Genomic DNA, 14,836 nt, shown 5'->3' with positions numbered 1-14,836 from the left:
TTTTATTTTCGTTATTTCCACTTCAATCTTTCTTTTCCCCAGCAAGATCGCTATTTTTTTTTTTTGCGGGGAAACACTGATAGTATTAAACCATGGTTCTTACAGAACAGTCCAGAACCAAAAAGAAAAATACAAACAGATCCTTCTGGACCCCGATGCCGAGGACGACGACGAGAACGTTGCGCCGGCGGGCCGCCGCACCTTCTCCCCTGAGCCTTGGATTGGGAGGATCCCCTGCACGAACGGGGTAGTCGACGCCACTCAGCTCCAACAAGGAGCCTCCGCCCTGCGCCACCACCGCCATCGACATGGACAACACCAGCAGCGCTTCCATCTTCTTGAAGATCCGGATCCGCCGTCCCACGGACTCCGGCGAGGGACCAAGGCGCAGCGCCACTCCGAGGAGGTGCGAGCACCGCGAAGACGGAGATCCAGCGGCAGAGATCCTCGGACCGCCGCCGCCAGAGGGGAAGATCCCCGCCACAAAACACCACTCCGGCCGCGCCACCCACTCCCGCACGCCGCCGGCTAGCCACCAAACCGAAACAACACTATGTACACGTCGTAGATCGGGGCCTCCCCATCCTCCCGCTGCCGGAGCAGCCGCCGGAGGGTGAGGAGCCCACCGATCTGACGACGGCGAGGTGCTTCGCGAGGTGTCGCCCAAAAACCGCCTCTCTCTACTGTGGACGGGGAGAGGATAAGCTCCAAGGTGCTCTATAGCAAGATCGCTATTTGGCCGAGCGGCATGTCACCGTCATTGTACCGAAAGCGGCGTTCGCCGGTGGCTGCGTGCGGCATGGAGCGCCCTTCAAGCCTGACTGCGCGCAGCAACAAGCGCCCTCGACTAGCCTGTGCTGCCATCTCAGAAGAAGAATCTAGCTGGGCGTCTCTTCAGGCAGATTTAGTTCGCCTGATCGGGTCGAGGGTGCTAGCGGGCGATTTGATGGACTACGTCCGCTTCAGGGCCGTTTGCCCCCACTGGCGATCTAGCTCAGACTGCCCACGCGGCCGCGGCGTCGTCGACCCGCGCTTTCACCCGCGCCGGTGGATGATGCTGCCCGAGGGCCATGGTCTCTACCCTGGTCACGGCAAGCTACGTGGTTACATCCGATTCTTCAACCTCTCCACTGGCGTCATCGTCCGCGTCCTGCTCCCGCTTTTTAGGAACCACTGCATCCTCGATTCAGTCGATGGCCTCCTCCTCCTTCAGCGGGACGAAGACACCGTCATCCGTCTCCTCCACCCCTTCACCGGTGACATTGTAGACCTCCCGCCACTCGCCACCCTCATGCGTCTTCCTGGAGCCAATCTGAATGTGGCAAGGACTTGGACGTATTTTAGAAAGATCGGCGCTACCTCCGTCAGTGTTAGTGCAGGTGGAGTCATCACTGTCATGATCGTACTTCATGACATATCGATGCTAGCCTTTGCTACCTCCAGAGACCATCAATGGAATGTTCCACCCTGGAGGCTCTCGCCATTTTGGAGGCTAATATCATCCCAAGGCAAGCTATACATGATGGATAATCCCACACTTGACACTACTCATCCCGGTGACACTCAGATTTTACAGATCGACCCGCCACAGCATGACGGGACGGTCTCAGCTTCGTCCTCAATGCCATCGCAGAAGTTGGTTGCCACATGCCCGGCCGGCAAGATGCCTGTCCCTCAATACCTGGCAGAATGCGACTCGGAAGTCCTGGTCATTGGGTATAGAGACGGATTCTTTACACACCCTTTAGTTTACAGACTGTCTGACCTCATCCTTAACAGGGTTGCACCGGTAACTAGTATCGGAGGCAATGTTCTGTTCATTGATGAAAGGATTATAAGTGTCAGCTGTAAGACAGTTTTGCCTAACATTGCGGGTGACACCGTCGTAGCTGTTCATCCGACGGAACTGTATTTGGCGCAACGCAACCTCACCAGCCACGCATGGTTACCGGCAGCGGATGGATGTATCGCACAACGTGATGTATCAATGCCTTATAGCCTCATTTACCATATCTTCACCTGTTGCAACCGTGCTTTTTGGTGGGCTTCTTTTACAGTACCTTTTACCACAGCTGGTAAGGGGAGAGGTATGATTAGTCAACGGTCAGGATTAAACGGCCCGACAGCCCATCAACAAGTACACCATCGAAATAAAATAGCTGTCCCAAAACGGGCCCAACAATTGGCCCAGCAGGAGAGAAGTCGGCAGGCTCCATCACGAGAGCAGTCGCCGGCCTCCTCAACATCGCGTTCTCCCTGGAGCGTGACCGCCGCCGCCATCCCGTGGGCGTCGTCCTTCGCGGAGCGCAACCGTCGCCTCCGTCGACACCCTCGCGAGCCTCCGTCGCGTGACCGCCACCGCCATCACGGCATCCCGTCGGCGTCGTCCTGCGCGGAGCGCAACCGCCGCCTCCGTCGACACCCTCGAGATCCCGTCGTCCCGCTTGGAGACCACTGCCGCCATCGACACCCCGTCCTCCTGCATCTAGGGCGACCGCCGCAATCGACTCCACGCCATCCTGCATCGTGGGCGGCCGCCGCCACCAGCGGATCGGCCCGGTCCTGCATCGCCGGCACCAGGTAGCCTATTTCTCTGGTTCTTGCCCATCCAATACTTCCAATCCACCTGAGACAGGAATGAATTGGTGGGTAAGTATGCATCCACAACCTTTAACAGTTTTAGGCAATGGCGGAGATAGATCAATCATACTGGGTGTATATAGTGGATGAAAATCAAATTTAAGAAGGCACGAAACAGAGGAGAGTGACATCACTCGGTTGTTAACACTTTACTGCATGGTTTTGTTCATGTGCTTACAAACTAGCATCTTCATACTACTGTTATGCTACTGTTATCCTGTTATGCTACTCGGTGGATGCGAGTTGACCAACAAAGCAATTTGGCTTCATACTACTGTTATCCTGTTTTTGTAGGATGATGTTGCTTAAATTTGATTTTCATTTTCTTACGCCCCCCCTGACCAGACAGTGGAAAGGCCCAGAGCTTGGCCGACCTGAATAAGAAGGCAAAAACAGCTATGATACAGTGTTTTAGGAACAACCATAGTTCAGAGAATAAAAGCTTTGCTGTCGAGAGGTGTAGAGACATTATGTATGGTGATGTGCCTCACATTGCTAGCTCCACATGTGCAGGTGTGCATGTTGTGGCTTGTGAAACTACAATTATCATGACATAGTAGTCTGATTGTTGAGTCTAATGCCGTCCTTTGTACATGTTGGTTTTATTCGTAATCAGTTTATCACATATAGAAAAAAAGGTGGAGGAAAAATGTTAAGAGATGTTCCAAAAGAAAAGACATTGTTCTGTGATAAAGTTTGTTTTAGATTCAAATCCTTGTTGTACTGTAAAGGCTTTCTGAGTTTATCGAAATTTACTTAGAGAGATACATGTATGATGTCTGGTTCTATTTAGTCAAACTTTATGAGTTTGGAGGAAAGGTGTGGGATGAAGTTGTAATGGGCGCAAGTGATACTTGGTTTCATTTTTAATGAAATCGGGAGCGGGCGCTCCTCAATTCAAAAAAAAAGTTTATCTTTGTGATTTATTGTCATTCTGAAAAGGTATTTTCATATAAATACTAAATAATCATGTTTATCCTGCAAATTTGTTACCTCTATTTCATTGATTTGCGAGTGTGATGCATACACTGCTTCCTTAGTTATGTGGTGTTGGCAGATTATTGGATGTTAATTAAGCTGTTATGTAGCCTGTAAGCACCAAATTCAGAAAATTTCTTTTGCAGATAAATTCATAACATGATAAGTCATGCATATAGCGAACCTTATTTGTAGACCTAGTCCTAGGTTTGAAACTAGGCTCTTCATTGCATCTTTTAGAGAGAAAAGTACAGAAGTTATTTGCAGAGATATGAAATCGTTGTGTCAAGTCACCCTAGAACCAACTAAGCTGTTCATTTCAGCGACAGTAGGTCATCAATGATAGCGCAGACTAATCTAAATTCTAAATTCTCAAATGTCTTTTTGTTCAAGATTATATTTGGATTGCATAAAATATATACAAGAACTACTGCTAAATGTATGAGAGTTGCTTGACCTATCACTTGAAACAACATATCCTTTTTACTAGACTAGTAACATGAATCTTATTTTTATGATTGTGGTTTTCAGACATGGATGGTCAAGGCCCTGGCGACGAGGAGAGTGAAGAGTATCTCCTCGTGATTTGCTCGAGCACTCTCAGTATTACAAGTCACGTATCCGTAGGAATGAAGAGGAGCTGGATGCCAAAGCTTCGCAGTCGGTACCTTTCACTAAAATATCCGATCACCCACTGTTGAAAAGTGCTGCCCGTATTTATACTCCGGTAATGTTCAAGATGGTAAAGGAGCAGATCAATAAATCTGATGAATGGGAGATTGGTGAGGTGACCCAGCAAGATGCCTTTGGTTTTAGTTGTATTGTAGTCAGTAAATGGGGCAATCATGATGTGACGTGTGTTTTTCGCGAGACCTTGATGGAGAGCGTGTGCTGCCACTGTCGGAAGATGCAGCGTGAGGAAATCCACTGTGCACACGTATTTCGTGTTCTGAAACACCTAGGCTTCCGCGACATACCTCGCTGCTGTATTGCCGTCAGATGGACAATGCAAGCTAAAGCTGGTTTGGAACCCGAGAGCAATAACAGTAGACATGTTTGGTCTGAACAGATGGATCGGTACCGCGAACTCCGAAACAAGGCGAATACATATGCCAGTATAGATGAACTCTGCTCTGACTTTCCGTTTTCTCATTTCCTTGTGCATCTGATTTAGTATTATAGCTTTGCTTTGTGGGCTAGTGGGCTAGCTTTACCTGTCTCTTATTCTAATCCATGTAACGGAGATGGATTAGATTATATTGATTATAGACAAGCTGCTCCTGAGAAAATAAATATCTGTGAAAATGTGCGAGTTATTATTTTTCCTTTCCGCTAGAATAAATATGTGGATTTTGCCCGCCCGAGACATGCTGCTCTGTAATTTTTTTCTAGACCAGCTTCCTGAATTCAGTTATGCGCTCAAAAATTACAGTACATCACCTATATCTCTGGTATTCCCCTTCTTTGTAAAGCTAGGGTCTGATTTAATGTTATTCCTTTTGAAAAGTATTATGAGAAGTTTAGCAAATTAAATTTGTCAGAAACTTTATGTATACGCGCCAGGTCCTTCTAGATCTATTAACTGGGCCAAATCTGACCTGTGTATGCTATTCATGAGTACTTTCACAATTTCAGACAAATGCTATGAGTAAGTCTCAAAGATCAAATGTTTGTAAATTTAGCAGTCTCTCGTTTGTAACTAACTATACACTAGAGCGAGGAATTTCTTTTGTCTACTTCGGCTGAGTTTGAGAGTGCAATTGAACTATTTGAAAAGTAGCATAAAGAGTATTTTGAATCATACAAGATAAAGATTATAACACGCCAGATTTCTCGATCAGACAAAATGACAAACTCTGTTCGAAACATTATAAACTAAAGTAAAGACTTTGTAGTATGAAACTCTAGTTCGGAACATTGTAAAACTAAAGTAAACACCAGAGAAAAGGATCATAGCAAATTTCGATCATGCCTCGCCATAAAGACCGGGACCTATGCCGTCGATCTTGCCATGCCAGGTCTTAAACTTATGCTTGCGGCTCAGGTCTTCGTCATCGTCAGGGTAGAAATTAGTGCCATCCATAATCTGCTAATATTACCAATCTTACTCGCAAAAGAAAAAATAAACATTGGAAGCTGAAATATGACAAATATATTATGATTAGATTTTCAGAATCACCTTGCTTCAGCATGCTCTGAAATACAGCAAATATTTTATGTCAGCTTTTCATCCTTTGCTGATCTTCTTTATGTTCTGTAATATATAAAGATCAAAAGCGCCTATTCCAGTAGCATCAGATCCTCTCATGCTTTTCAGTTTCCGGCAGATAGTAGTAAAGATACTGCAAGGAAAAATATTGAGGTGGAGGAATTACTGGAACTATCACTTATTCAGTTTATAACCTATAGGTCAATGAAAGCTACAGCAATATGACATGTAATCAATTCAGAAAATTTATTGAAAACATTTTATTAGACTTCACTAAAACATAAGATTCAAAAGTTATGAATCCTAATGTAACTAAATTTCCTTATTAGCGGCATATGCGGAAATGTCAGTTTGCTATCCAGTGGTTGTAGCCTAGTGAACATCTATCTGAGATTGCCTCAAATGGTTGCAAGGGGCTGCATAATCCCGCATGTTAATATAGCGAAACCTGGCCCTAGTACTCTAGAATTCAGAGAGATAGAAGCACCAACAGACGGAGATTCAGTTCCACGAGATACGTTTTGGTTTACAACAATGCAAACTTTGTGAGAAGTGTACTTGATTTCTTTTATCGACAAGACAGAACAAATTAAATCTAGAAAATAGAGATAAAAGTCTCCGAAGACTGAGCATCAGTATGGAGTGTGTGAGAGACGGACCCTTCAACATTTCCTTTCCCACAGTTATCTTTGAATGACATGCATTCACTCTTCATCCTAGAAGCACCAATGCTGCATCGAGTTGTCAAATGTCAATGCTAGATCAAATTTATTACCAAACACATAACAGTCCAGAGTCATGCTTTCATTCAACAGCATTTCCCAGAAATCAAGAGTGCTTAAGCCAGAGAAGTGAAGACAATTAGTTAAGTACTCTTAGCCTTCATTTGAAGAACAAAAAATATGGTTCCAGAAAGGGTGTGCCAGCTTCCCTACATGCCTAGCTAAACTCAAAGTCATGATAGTTCTTGTGGTATGCAAAAGAATGAAGCTGAAGGCCGATGATGCTGAATCTTTCGCACTACATCCCTCATAGGCAAGTGAACAAAGATATCAAGAACCAATTGTGTAGTTACCTGGAACAGCTGCCTTTCAGTTGCTGCATGTATGCATCCCACCTATTGAAATCTCTGGGTACTTCTCCCTGCAATGCTTTCAGATCTTAATCAGTTAAGTCTAAAATTGCAGCTTGCATGGTCTAAATATGTTTCTTTTTTCATTCAGTAAAGGGAGCTCTTATCCCTATACTTGGTACTTACAAAGCTTGCTCAAGGTTTGATATTAGCCTGCCTGAATCTTTGAAAAACAACACATCAACTTCTTCCACAAAATTAGGACTAGCTTCTTCCTGCAAGTCCTCCACATGACGAAATTGCTCATCAAGGTGACCCTGTCATAAGAATGTTATTTTCTAAATCAGCATGTGATTTATTCCAGAGAACCATGAAAAATGTAGAATGGTGACGATGGGATAAGAAATGGGAGGCTTCCTGCATAAACATACACCAAAAATGGTTGAAAGCTCCCTGAGCAAAAGTAAGATATATTATTGAGGGAGGCCGACCCGGACGCCGACCGCGGCGCAGACAGCGGAGTCGGGATGGGAATGGGATGGAGAGGCCGAGATCCTCCGCCACGACGACCCGGACGCCGCCCGCGGCGCAGACGGCGGAGTCGGGACGGTAATGGGGATGGAGAGGCCGAGATCCTCCGCCACGACGACCCGGACGCCGACCGCGGCGCAGACGGCGGAGTCGGGATGGGAATGGGGATGGAGAGGCCGAGATACTCCGCGGCGATGGTGAGGATGGAGGCCGAGGAGCCGTTGTCCACCGTCGTGGCGCCGGAGTTGGGATGGACACGGCGGCGGCGGAACCTCTCTCGTGGTGGAACTGTGGAAGAAGGAACAGGAATGCCCACCCACGATCTGGTCGGCAGCTAATGGGGCTGGACCAATATACTGGGCTGGGCCTGTCAATTGGGCCGGCCCACCGATGTTTTTGTTTTTTTAGGTGCGAAAATTGTGAGAGGTATGTAACATACCTCTCTCGTTTTCAGCTGTGGTATGAAAAAATTTGAGCCATTGGATGGACGAAAATTAATGGCTATTATTTATTTGGGGGTACCACAAAACAACTCTGGTGGTGAGCTAATTGTTGATCCCAAACTTATTTGTTTTCCCTTAATCAGAGCCTTTTGGTTTTACTTGGCGACGAGCTAATTGTTTACCACATATCGTACAGGAACAAAGGAACAATTAGTTATCAGCATAAGAATCAGAATAATTGGAAGGTGAAGAGCAAGTGGCGCCTGGGGGTAAGTCTGACCTGCAATACATTGATTCTATTACAGTGCTTTTTTTTGGCTTGTTCTACTTCTGCTAATGATCAACCACACAACTTTAATATAGCTAGGTCATTAACAAAATATTAGTAATCATCCTTTGTGATTAACTCGTGCTATGCAATCATCCTGGAAACTTATGATATGCAATCATCCTTTGTGATTAACTCGTGCAGTCAACTTCGGTTCAGGCAACTTCAGATACGTTTTTATAATTAAACACTCCAAAGTTGTCCGTGAATAGTACTATCATTTGTCGCATCCTCTCTCATTTTGTACTCTTCACAGAAAATGTATTTGACCTTGAAATTTTGTTCACTTGAATTCAGATTTTGTACCAAAATAGGAATATTTTCACCAAAGCAAATCAAATGATTTCTTAGCTTCACATCTAGAGCAAAACATACTGGGGCAGGTTTAGGAGGTCATCATTTCTCTGTCTAGATACCACGTTGTGCATGTTTTTTTCTTTGCTTTTATTTGATCATATTGGTTCGCTTTCTACATGTTCTTCTTTCACTAGGCATAAATAATCTGGACCATGGAGGTGATGGATGGCTTTACTCTGCATCTTTACTACCATGGAAAGGAGGGGTGGTAGTGGCTGATTAATTGTAATCAAAGTCGACCCATGAATCAGATAAATATAAGAAGCATATGGATCAAATAGTGTTTTCACAATAGTTCAATGCGGGGACATGAAAACAACACATTACATGTTTCACAACACATTTCAATGTTCACAGGTTCACAACATATTCAAATATTTGCAAGTCCATAACACATTCAAATGCCCATATGCGCCAATAGTAGATAATATAGAAATTAGCAAGAACTCCCCAAAAACTAGTGAAACTCCGATGGTCGATGACAAAAGTTGAAATGTCCAAATGCAGCCACACATAGACTATACAAGATAAACAAGAAAGATGGATTAGTAAATCATATGAACATACCTTCAAAATATTTTCATCTTGCTCCATGATGCAAAGAAATATACTAAGATGGTACCAATGATGAGCTAATTAGCTTTAAAATGAAGAACAAACTGTGGTCCTCCATTTTCGCTAGCCAACAACTGCTTGGGTCAATCCACGGTTTTCTTCATTGACCCCATAGAGAACATACAATGTTCCCAACCACATTTGGTGCACACTGAGCTAAGTTGTATAATGTTGACAATGTTCACATTTTTTTTCTGAATCCATCAATAATTGTTTGAACCCGTGAATATATTTTCGAATGCCCGGATGTGCATTTCTTCAGATCTTGTGAACACTTTTTTCAAATCAATGAACATACTTTTACGAACCCCGTGAACGTTTTTTTTTGGATCCGTGAAGGTACTTTTTTTTCAAACTCGTGAATACTTATTGAATCCATGAACATACAATTTTTTAACTCGTGATTTTTTTAATGTTGTGAACATTATCTGACCATCGTTTTTTTATAAATATTAACATCTTTTTCAAATTTTATGAATATTTTCACTTTCTCAAAAGGTATTCATGCTTCCAGAAAAATGGAATGACAAAAATATGAAAATACAAAAATGTACCTCCTCCGGCCCTAAATACTCATCGCGGTTTTAGGCAAAATGTAGGCTAACATATGTCTAGGTTCATTGAATCAGTGAAAAGTATTTAGGAACGGTGGGACATGTATGTTAATAATTATTCATGTATTCGTGGAAAAGGTAGGTGAAAAACCTAAAATAGAAAACTAAAGTGAAAACCCCAAAAAGGGGAAATATTATAGCGGTAAAAAAGAAAAATATTAGAAAAAATTGAAAGAGAAAAAAATGTAGCAAGAAAACTAAATATAATTCTTTTTTTGAACTTAAGAAGAAATAGAATCAGAAAAGACAAGAAGCCAAGAAGTCTCTTTATGCATGACTTCAGTCGGTACTTTCTTTCTAAAACTTTTGATAGGATGTTTTTATGTCTCGGTTGATACCTTTTTTTAGGGTGTCCGATCCATAAACTTTTTTTTGGATTTGAACCCGATCAATACTTGTCCAGTGTCCACACATGAGACCTGACAAGAGAAACGGAAACAGAGGAATGAAATGGGCTACGTCCAATGATGGGAAAATAATTTTATGGAAACTGGTTCACCGATTATCTTTGTGGACCAACTCCAGCAAATAACATGTGGCCAGCAGAGAAAAGTATACGAGATTTGCTATTAGATCTAAACTTATGCAACATGTCAATTGCAAGGATTGGTCTGCATAGGTAAATTTGTGGACCATGTCTCATAAAATTATTTTCTAGTAATGTGAGGGGGTACGCGAACGCCCACAAAAGGCCCTAGGAATTGCCATGGTCCCCACTCGTCAAAGAAGAAATCGATCGTTGCCTCGCTGGTAGCTTCGCGTGCGACGAGTTACGGCCCATGTCATTGCTCGGGTGACTGGTGATGGGATTTGAAGTCGAAGGAAGACACACATCGATCTAACAGAGGCGTGCTCATGATCTTGAGCTTGTTGGAGGACAATGCTTAGATCGGGATGGATGAGGAGGTAGCGGTGACGATCGTAGGAGATGAGGGAGGTGGCGGTGTCTGCCCTAACTGGATGGGGATATGGTGGTGGAATAGAGGTGGGGGAAGGGGCGAAGGTGGAAGGAAAGAGCAACCGAATGGAACCATTTTATCACTTGGCACAGCCCTCTCCACCATTACTTCCGCTTCTCTCAGAGCAGAATGAAAAGTTCGGGAAAAAATTGGCTAAAAAGGGTAGCGTTGATTGAGCCATGCTATACACAAAAGGAGTGAGAGAATGCGATGAGATTAGCGAAACAAATGAGACAATCAAAAAGTGACCATGCCCTAATTATAAAACAGTCAGTTGTTTAATACCTCCTCCGATCCATTCCAAAGAATCAAACACTTTCGTTTTCCGTGTTTTTTAACCAAAATTACTTAAGTATATACAATTATTGGTATAAAATTAGCATTATTAGAAATATTTTTTTAATATAAATCTAACGATACTAAGTACATATAATATAATTAATATTTTGTTGCTTAATTTTATCCATCAAAAATCGTCTTAAAATATGCGTGCAATTTATTCATCGAAACGGGTAAGAAATACGAAAAAAACCTAAAACAGGGACTAATAGGAGATGTGAAAAAAGAAGCCGTAAAACAAGGAAAAAACAGAAATAGAAAAGGAGAAACCAAACTAAGCCGATATCGGGCGGCTCCAGATCTCGTTGTGTTCACCCCTCCGTCCTCCAACAGCAGTCGCCGCTGCTGGATCTTCCGCGACCCGCATCGCCGCATCGTTGTTAGCCGAACCTGGAGTCCTGGACATCGCCGGTACGCCGTTTTGCCTGTCCAAGCATTCTATTTTTCGTTCTTTCCACCATGGTTAAACCTATCTCGCTTCAATCTTTATTTTCCCCAGCAAGATTGCTATTTGGCCGAGTGGCATGTCACCGTCGATGTGCCGAAAGCGGCGTTCGGCCGTGGCTGCGTGCGGCATGGAGCGCCCGTGCAGCAACAAGCGCCCTCGCCTTATAGCCTCTGCTGCCATCTCGGACGAAGCATCTAGCTGGGCGTCTCTTCAGGCAGATTTGGTTCGCCTGATCGGTTCGAGGGTGTTAGCGGGCGACCTGATGGACTACGTCCGGTTCCGGGCCGTTTGCCCCCATTGGCGGTCTAGCTCAGTCTGCCCACGCGGCCGCGGCATTGTCGACCCGCGTTTTCACCTGCGCCGGTGGATGATGCTGCCCGAAGGCAACGGCCTCCACCCTGGTCACGGCAAGCTACGTGGTTACATCCGCTTCTTCAACCTCTCAACTGGCGACATCGTCCGTGTCCTGCTCCCGCTTTTCAGGAACCACTGCATCCTCGACTCAGTCGATGGCCTCCTCCTGCTACAACGGGACGAAGACACTGTCATTCGCCTCCTCCACCCCTTCACCGGCGACATTGTAGACCTCCCGCCACTCGCCACCCTCATGCGTCTTCCTAAAGCCAACTTGAATGTGAGAAAGACCTGGTTCTATTTCAGAAACATCTGTGCTACCGCCGTCAGTGTTAATGCAGGTGGAGTCATCACTGTCATGCTTGTACTTAAGAAGCTAGCGATGTTAGCTTTTGCTACCTCCAGGGACCATCAATGGGATGTTCCAAGCTGGAGGCTCTCGCCAACTTGGAAGCCAATATCATTCCGAGGCAAGGTATACATGTTGGATAATCCCACACTTCGCAGCCCCGATGGCCCTGGCGACACCCGGATTGTCCAGATCGACCCGCCCCAGTATTATGAGGGGATGCCTACAGGTTCACCTACACAGAAGTTGGTTGCCACATGCCCGATCAGCAAAATGCGTGCCCCTCGCTACCTGGCAGAATGTGACTCAGAGATCCTGGTTATCGGGTTTCGTGAGGGCCTTTCATGTCACCCGTTAGTTTACAGATTATCTGACCTTATCCTAGACAGGGTTGTCCCGGTAACTAGTATCGGAGGCTACGCTCTGTTCATTGATGAAAGGATACTGAGTGTCAGCACTAGCGCCGTCAACATTGCGGGCGACTCCATTGTAAGTGCTCATCCCAGGGAACGGTATTTGGCGCAGCGCCAACTCGGGTGCTCCACATGGTCACAGGCAGCGGATGGACATATCGCAATCAATGGTGCTATATCGAGGCCCTATAGCTTAATTTACCATATCTACACATGTTGCCATCGTGCTTCTTGGTGAGCTATCCTTTATTTTGTTGTTCCTTAATCAGAGCCTTTGCTGTTACCTGGTAAGCTAATTGTTTTACCACCTATACCTACAGGAATAAAGGAGTGATTCGCTATCAATATCACAATCATAACACGTGGAAGGTGAAGAGAAAATGGCGTGAGGGGGTAAGTTTGACCTGCTAGGCTGCTACCTTGATTCTATTCTAGTGCATGCTTTTCTGGCTCTTTCTACTTCTTCTGATGATGATCCACCGCCGGCCTTAATTAATAGATGTCTCGCTAACGAAATATTTTACTGGTATGAAAGTGAAATCAGCCAGTACATGTATGCTCGCTGGCCTAGCTAACATGACCTTTCATTGTCACCATTTTTGTATTTGCACATACTTTTCTTTACAAATGCTGAAAATATTACCTTTTGGTATTAGTAACAACCATTATATTGTGAACTGATGCTAAGCAATCATCCTTTGTTATACACACTCATGCAACCAACTTTGATCAGGCAACTTCAGACCCATTGTCTATAAAGAAACAATACAGAGTTTAATATCGTTTCTCACATCTTCTCCCATTTTGTACTATCCACAGAAAACGTAACCGAGTTTGAATTTGTGCACACTTGATTCCTGATGTTGTTTCAACATAGTAGTTAGTATTTCCACCAAGAAAAATTAAATGTTTTGCTTAGTTTCACATCCAAGCAAAAAACGTTTTGGGGCAGATGAAGGAGCTCATCAGTTTTCTGTCTTCGTACTTATTTCTACGTGTTTTTCTTCATTTTATTTGATCAGATTTTTACCTTTTTATGTGTTGTCCTTTCGCTAGGCATAATAATCTGTACACTGGAGGTGATGGCTGGATTTACTCTGCATCTTTACTACCACAGAAAGGATATGAGTCTTATTTGGGGACATATTTATCATGGTGTTATCATTCTGTGACAGAGATGTTTCTCGTTTGCCATATTATTTGACCTTTTCTGTACTGCTAAATATATACTTTGTTGTTGTACATTTGGTCAGCTCGAAATTAGCATGTTAAAATAGCTGCACAACTATATATTATAGCTGTCACTGTCTTGACCATGGAGTATAAACTATTGATTTTGATGGCTAGTGAGACTTGAGGTTTCTTTCTCATTGATTCTCTGACAGAGATTTTGTAACTCATTACCCGCAATCTCTGCAAAAGTATAGCCCATACACAATGAAATATTAGGTGCAATGTACCAGCGAGAAGAATTACAAGGGGTCTCCTTGTTTCCCAGGCACGCCCATGTTGCTCTCAGCGCGAACTGTAAGTCACTTCATGCCATCTAGTAACTCACATAGTCACCATGTCTACATCATATTCCCCTTCGGTTGTTTTCCATGAGGGAGTGGTGTGGCATTGTTGTCTCGCCTGCACTTTTTTTTTTCGCAGATGGAAGGCTTGAGCAGAGTCTGGCTTTAAATTAATGAAGCCCCAACCGAGAGAAGTATGGATTAGAAATGGCTGCAAATAAGGTGATCCTGACTACATAGAGGAAGAGGGGCTTGAGGTTTTTTTTCTCTCATTACTCCTCTTTCATGTATTTGTGCGCTATATGGAGTAAAGAATCAATCAATTGCTGGCCATTAAGTACTTGTATGTGTTATCCCATCTGTTCATTCATACTTCTGGCCTTCTGCCCTGTTGGTTTCTTTGCCAAAATGTAGCGCATCTTGATTTTTCTCTTCAAAATTGAATCAATGTAAAGTTTGGCCAATTATATAGAAAAATATATCAACATCTACCAACATCATATCAATAGTATTAGAATAATCATCATGGAATATAATTTAATATTTTTTTGTATTTAACATTTATAGATGTTGCTGCATTTTTTTACATACATGGTCAAACTTTACATTGTTTGAAATTTGAAAAAACTAACATGCACTACAGTTTGGCAAAGGAGTAATATGTGGAAACCCC

At 43.8% G+C, this 14,836-nt stretch overlaps 2 protein-coding genes and 1 long non-coding RNA gene across 4 annotated transcripts; 2 read left to right on the top strand and 1 right to left on the bottom strand.

Moving 5' to 3' along the window:
* The first annotated feature begins 533 nt into the window (after nt 1-533).
* Nucleotides 534-5,007, top strand: LOC127335808 (uncharacterized). Its single transcript, XM_051362543.1, has 2 exons — nt 534-2,580; nt 4,150-5,007. Exons 1-2 carry the CDS (start codon nt 749-751, stop codon nt 4,184-4,186), a joined length of 1,869 nt encoding a protein of 622 aa, XP_051218503.1. The 5' UTR covers nt 534-748; the 3' UTR covers nt 4,187-5,007.
* Nucleotides 5,008-5,395: 388 nt separating this feature from the next.
* LOC127335811 (uncharacterized) lies at nt 5,396-7,745 on the bottom strand. Of its 2 annotated transcripts, XR_007873007.2 has the most exons (6): nt 7,331-7,745; nt 7,086-7,216; nt 6,903-6,970; nt 6,487-6,558; nt 5,798-5,960; nt 5,396-5,704 (listed from the first exon to the last, which is right to left on the bottom strand). It is a non-coding gene; the product is annotated as an uncharacterized lncRNA (long non-coding RNA). The 2 variants fall into 2 exon arrangements; XR_007873006.2 differs by having other exon boundaries at nt 7,086-7,744.
* Nucleotides 7,746-11,377: 3,632 nt separating this feature from the next.
* Nucleotides 11,378-14,015, top strand: LOC127335810 (uncharacterized). The gene is made up of 4 exons (XM_051362544.2): nt 11,378-11,496; nt 11,585-12,883; nt 12,970-13,042; nt 13,706-14,015. Exons 2-4 carry the CDS (start codon nt 11,610-11,612, stop codon nt 13,709-13,711), a joined length of 1,353 nt encoding a protein of 450 aa, XP_051218504.1. The 5' UTR covers nt 11,378-11,496; nt 11,585-11,609; the 3' UTR covers nt 13,712-14,015.
* Nucleotides 14,016-14,836: the final 821 nt, after the last annotated feature.

Source organism: Lolium perenne, chromosome 2 (assembly GCF_019359855.2).
Source record: "Lolium perenne isolate Kyuss_39 chromosome 2, Kyuss_2.0, whole genome shotgun sequence".
In the NCBI taxonomy this organism is placed as follows: domain Eukaryota; kingdom Viridiplantae; phylum Streptophyta; class Magnoliopsida; order Poales; family Poaceae; genus Lolium; species Lolium perenne.
This window is presented reverse-complemented; position numbering and strand designations above follow the sequence as displayed.

Excerpts from the sequence above, each read along its gene's own strand:
- LOC127335808 (XM_051362543.1), top strand. The coding sequence starts at position 749 with ATGTCACCGTCATTGTACCGAAAGCGGCGTTCGCCGGTGGCTGCGTGC. Across the intron at positions 2,581-4,149 it reads TCCTGCATCGCCGGCACCAG|ACATGGATGGTCAAGGCCCT; the intron begins GTAGCCTATTTC and ends TGTGGTTTTCAG.
- LOC127335810 (XM_051362544.2), top strand. The coding sequence starts at position 11,610 with ATGTCACCGTCGATGTGCCGAAAGCGGCGTTCGGCCGTGGCTGCGTGC. Across the intron at positions 12,884-12,969 it reads TGTTGCCATCGTGCTTCTTG|GAATAAAGGAGTGATTCGCT; the intron begins GTGAGCTATCCT and ends CTATACCTACAG.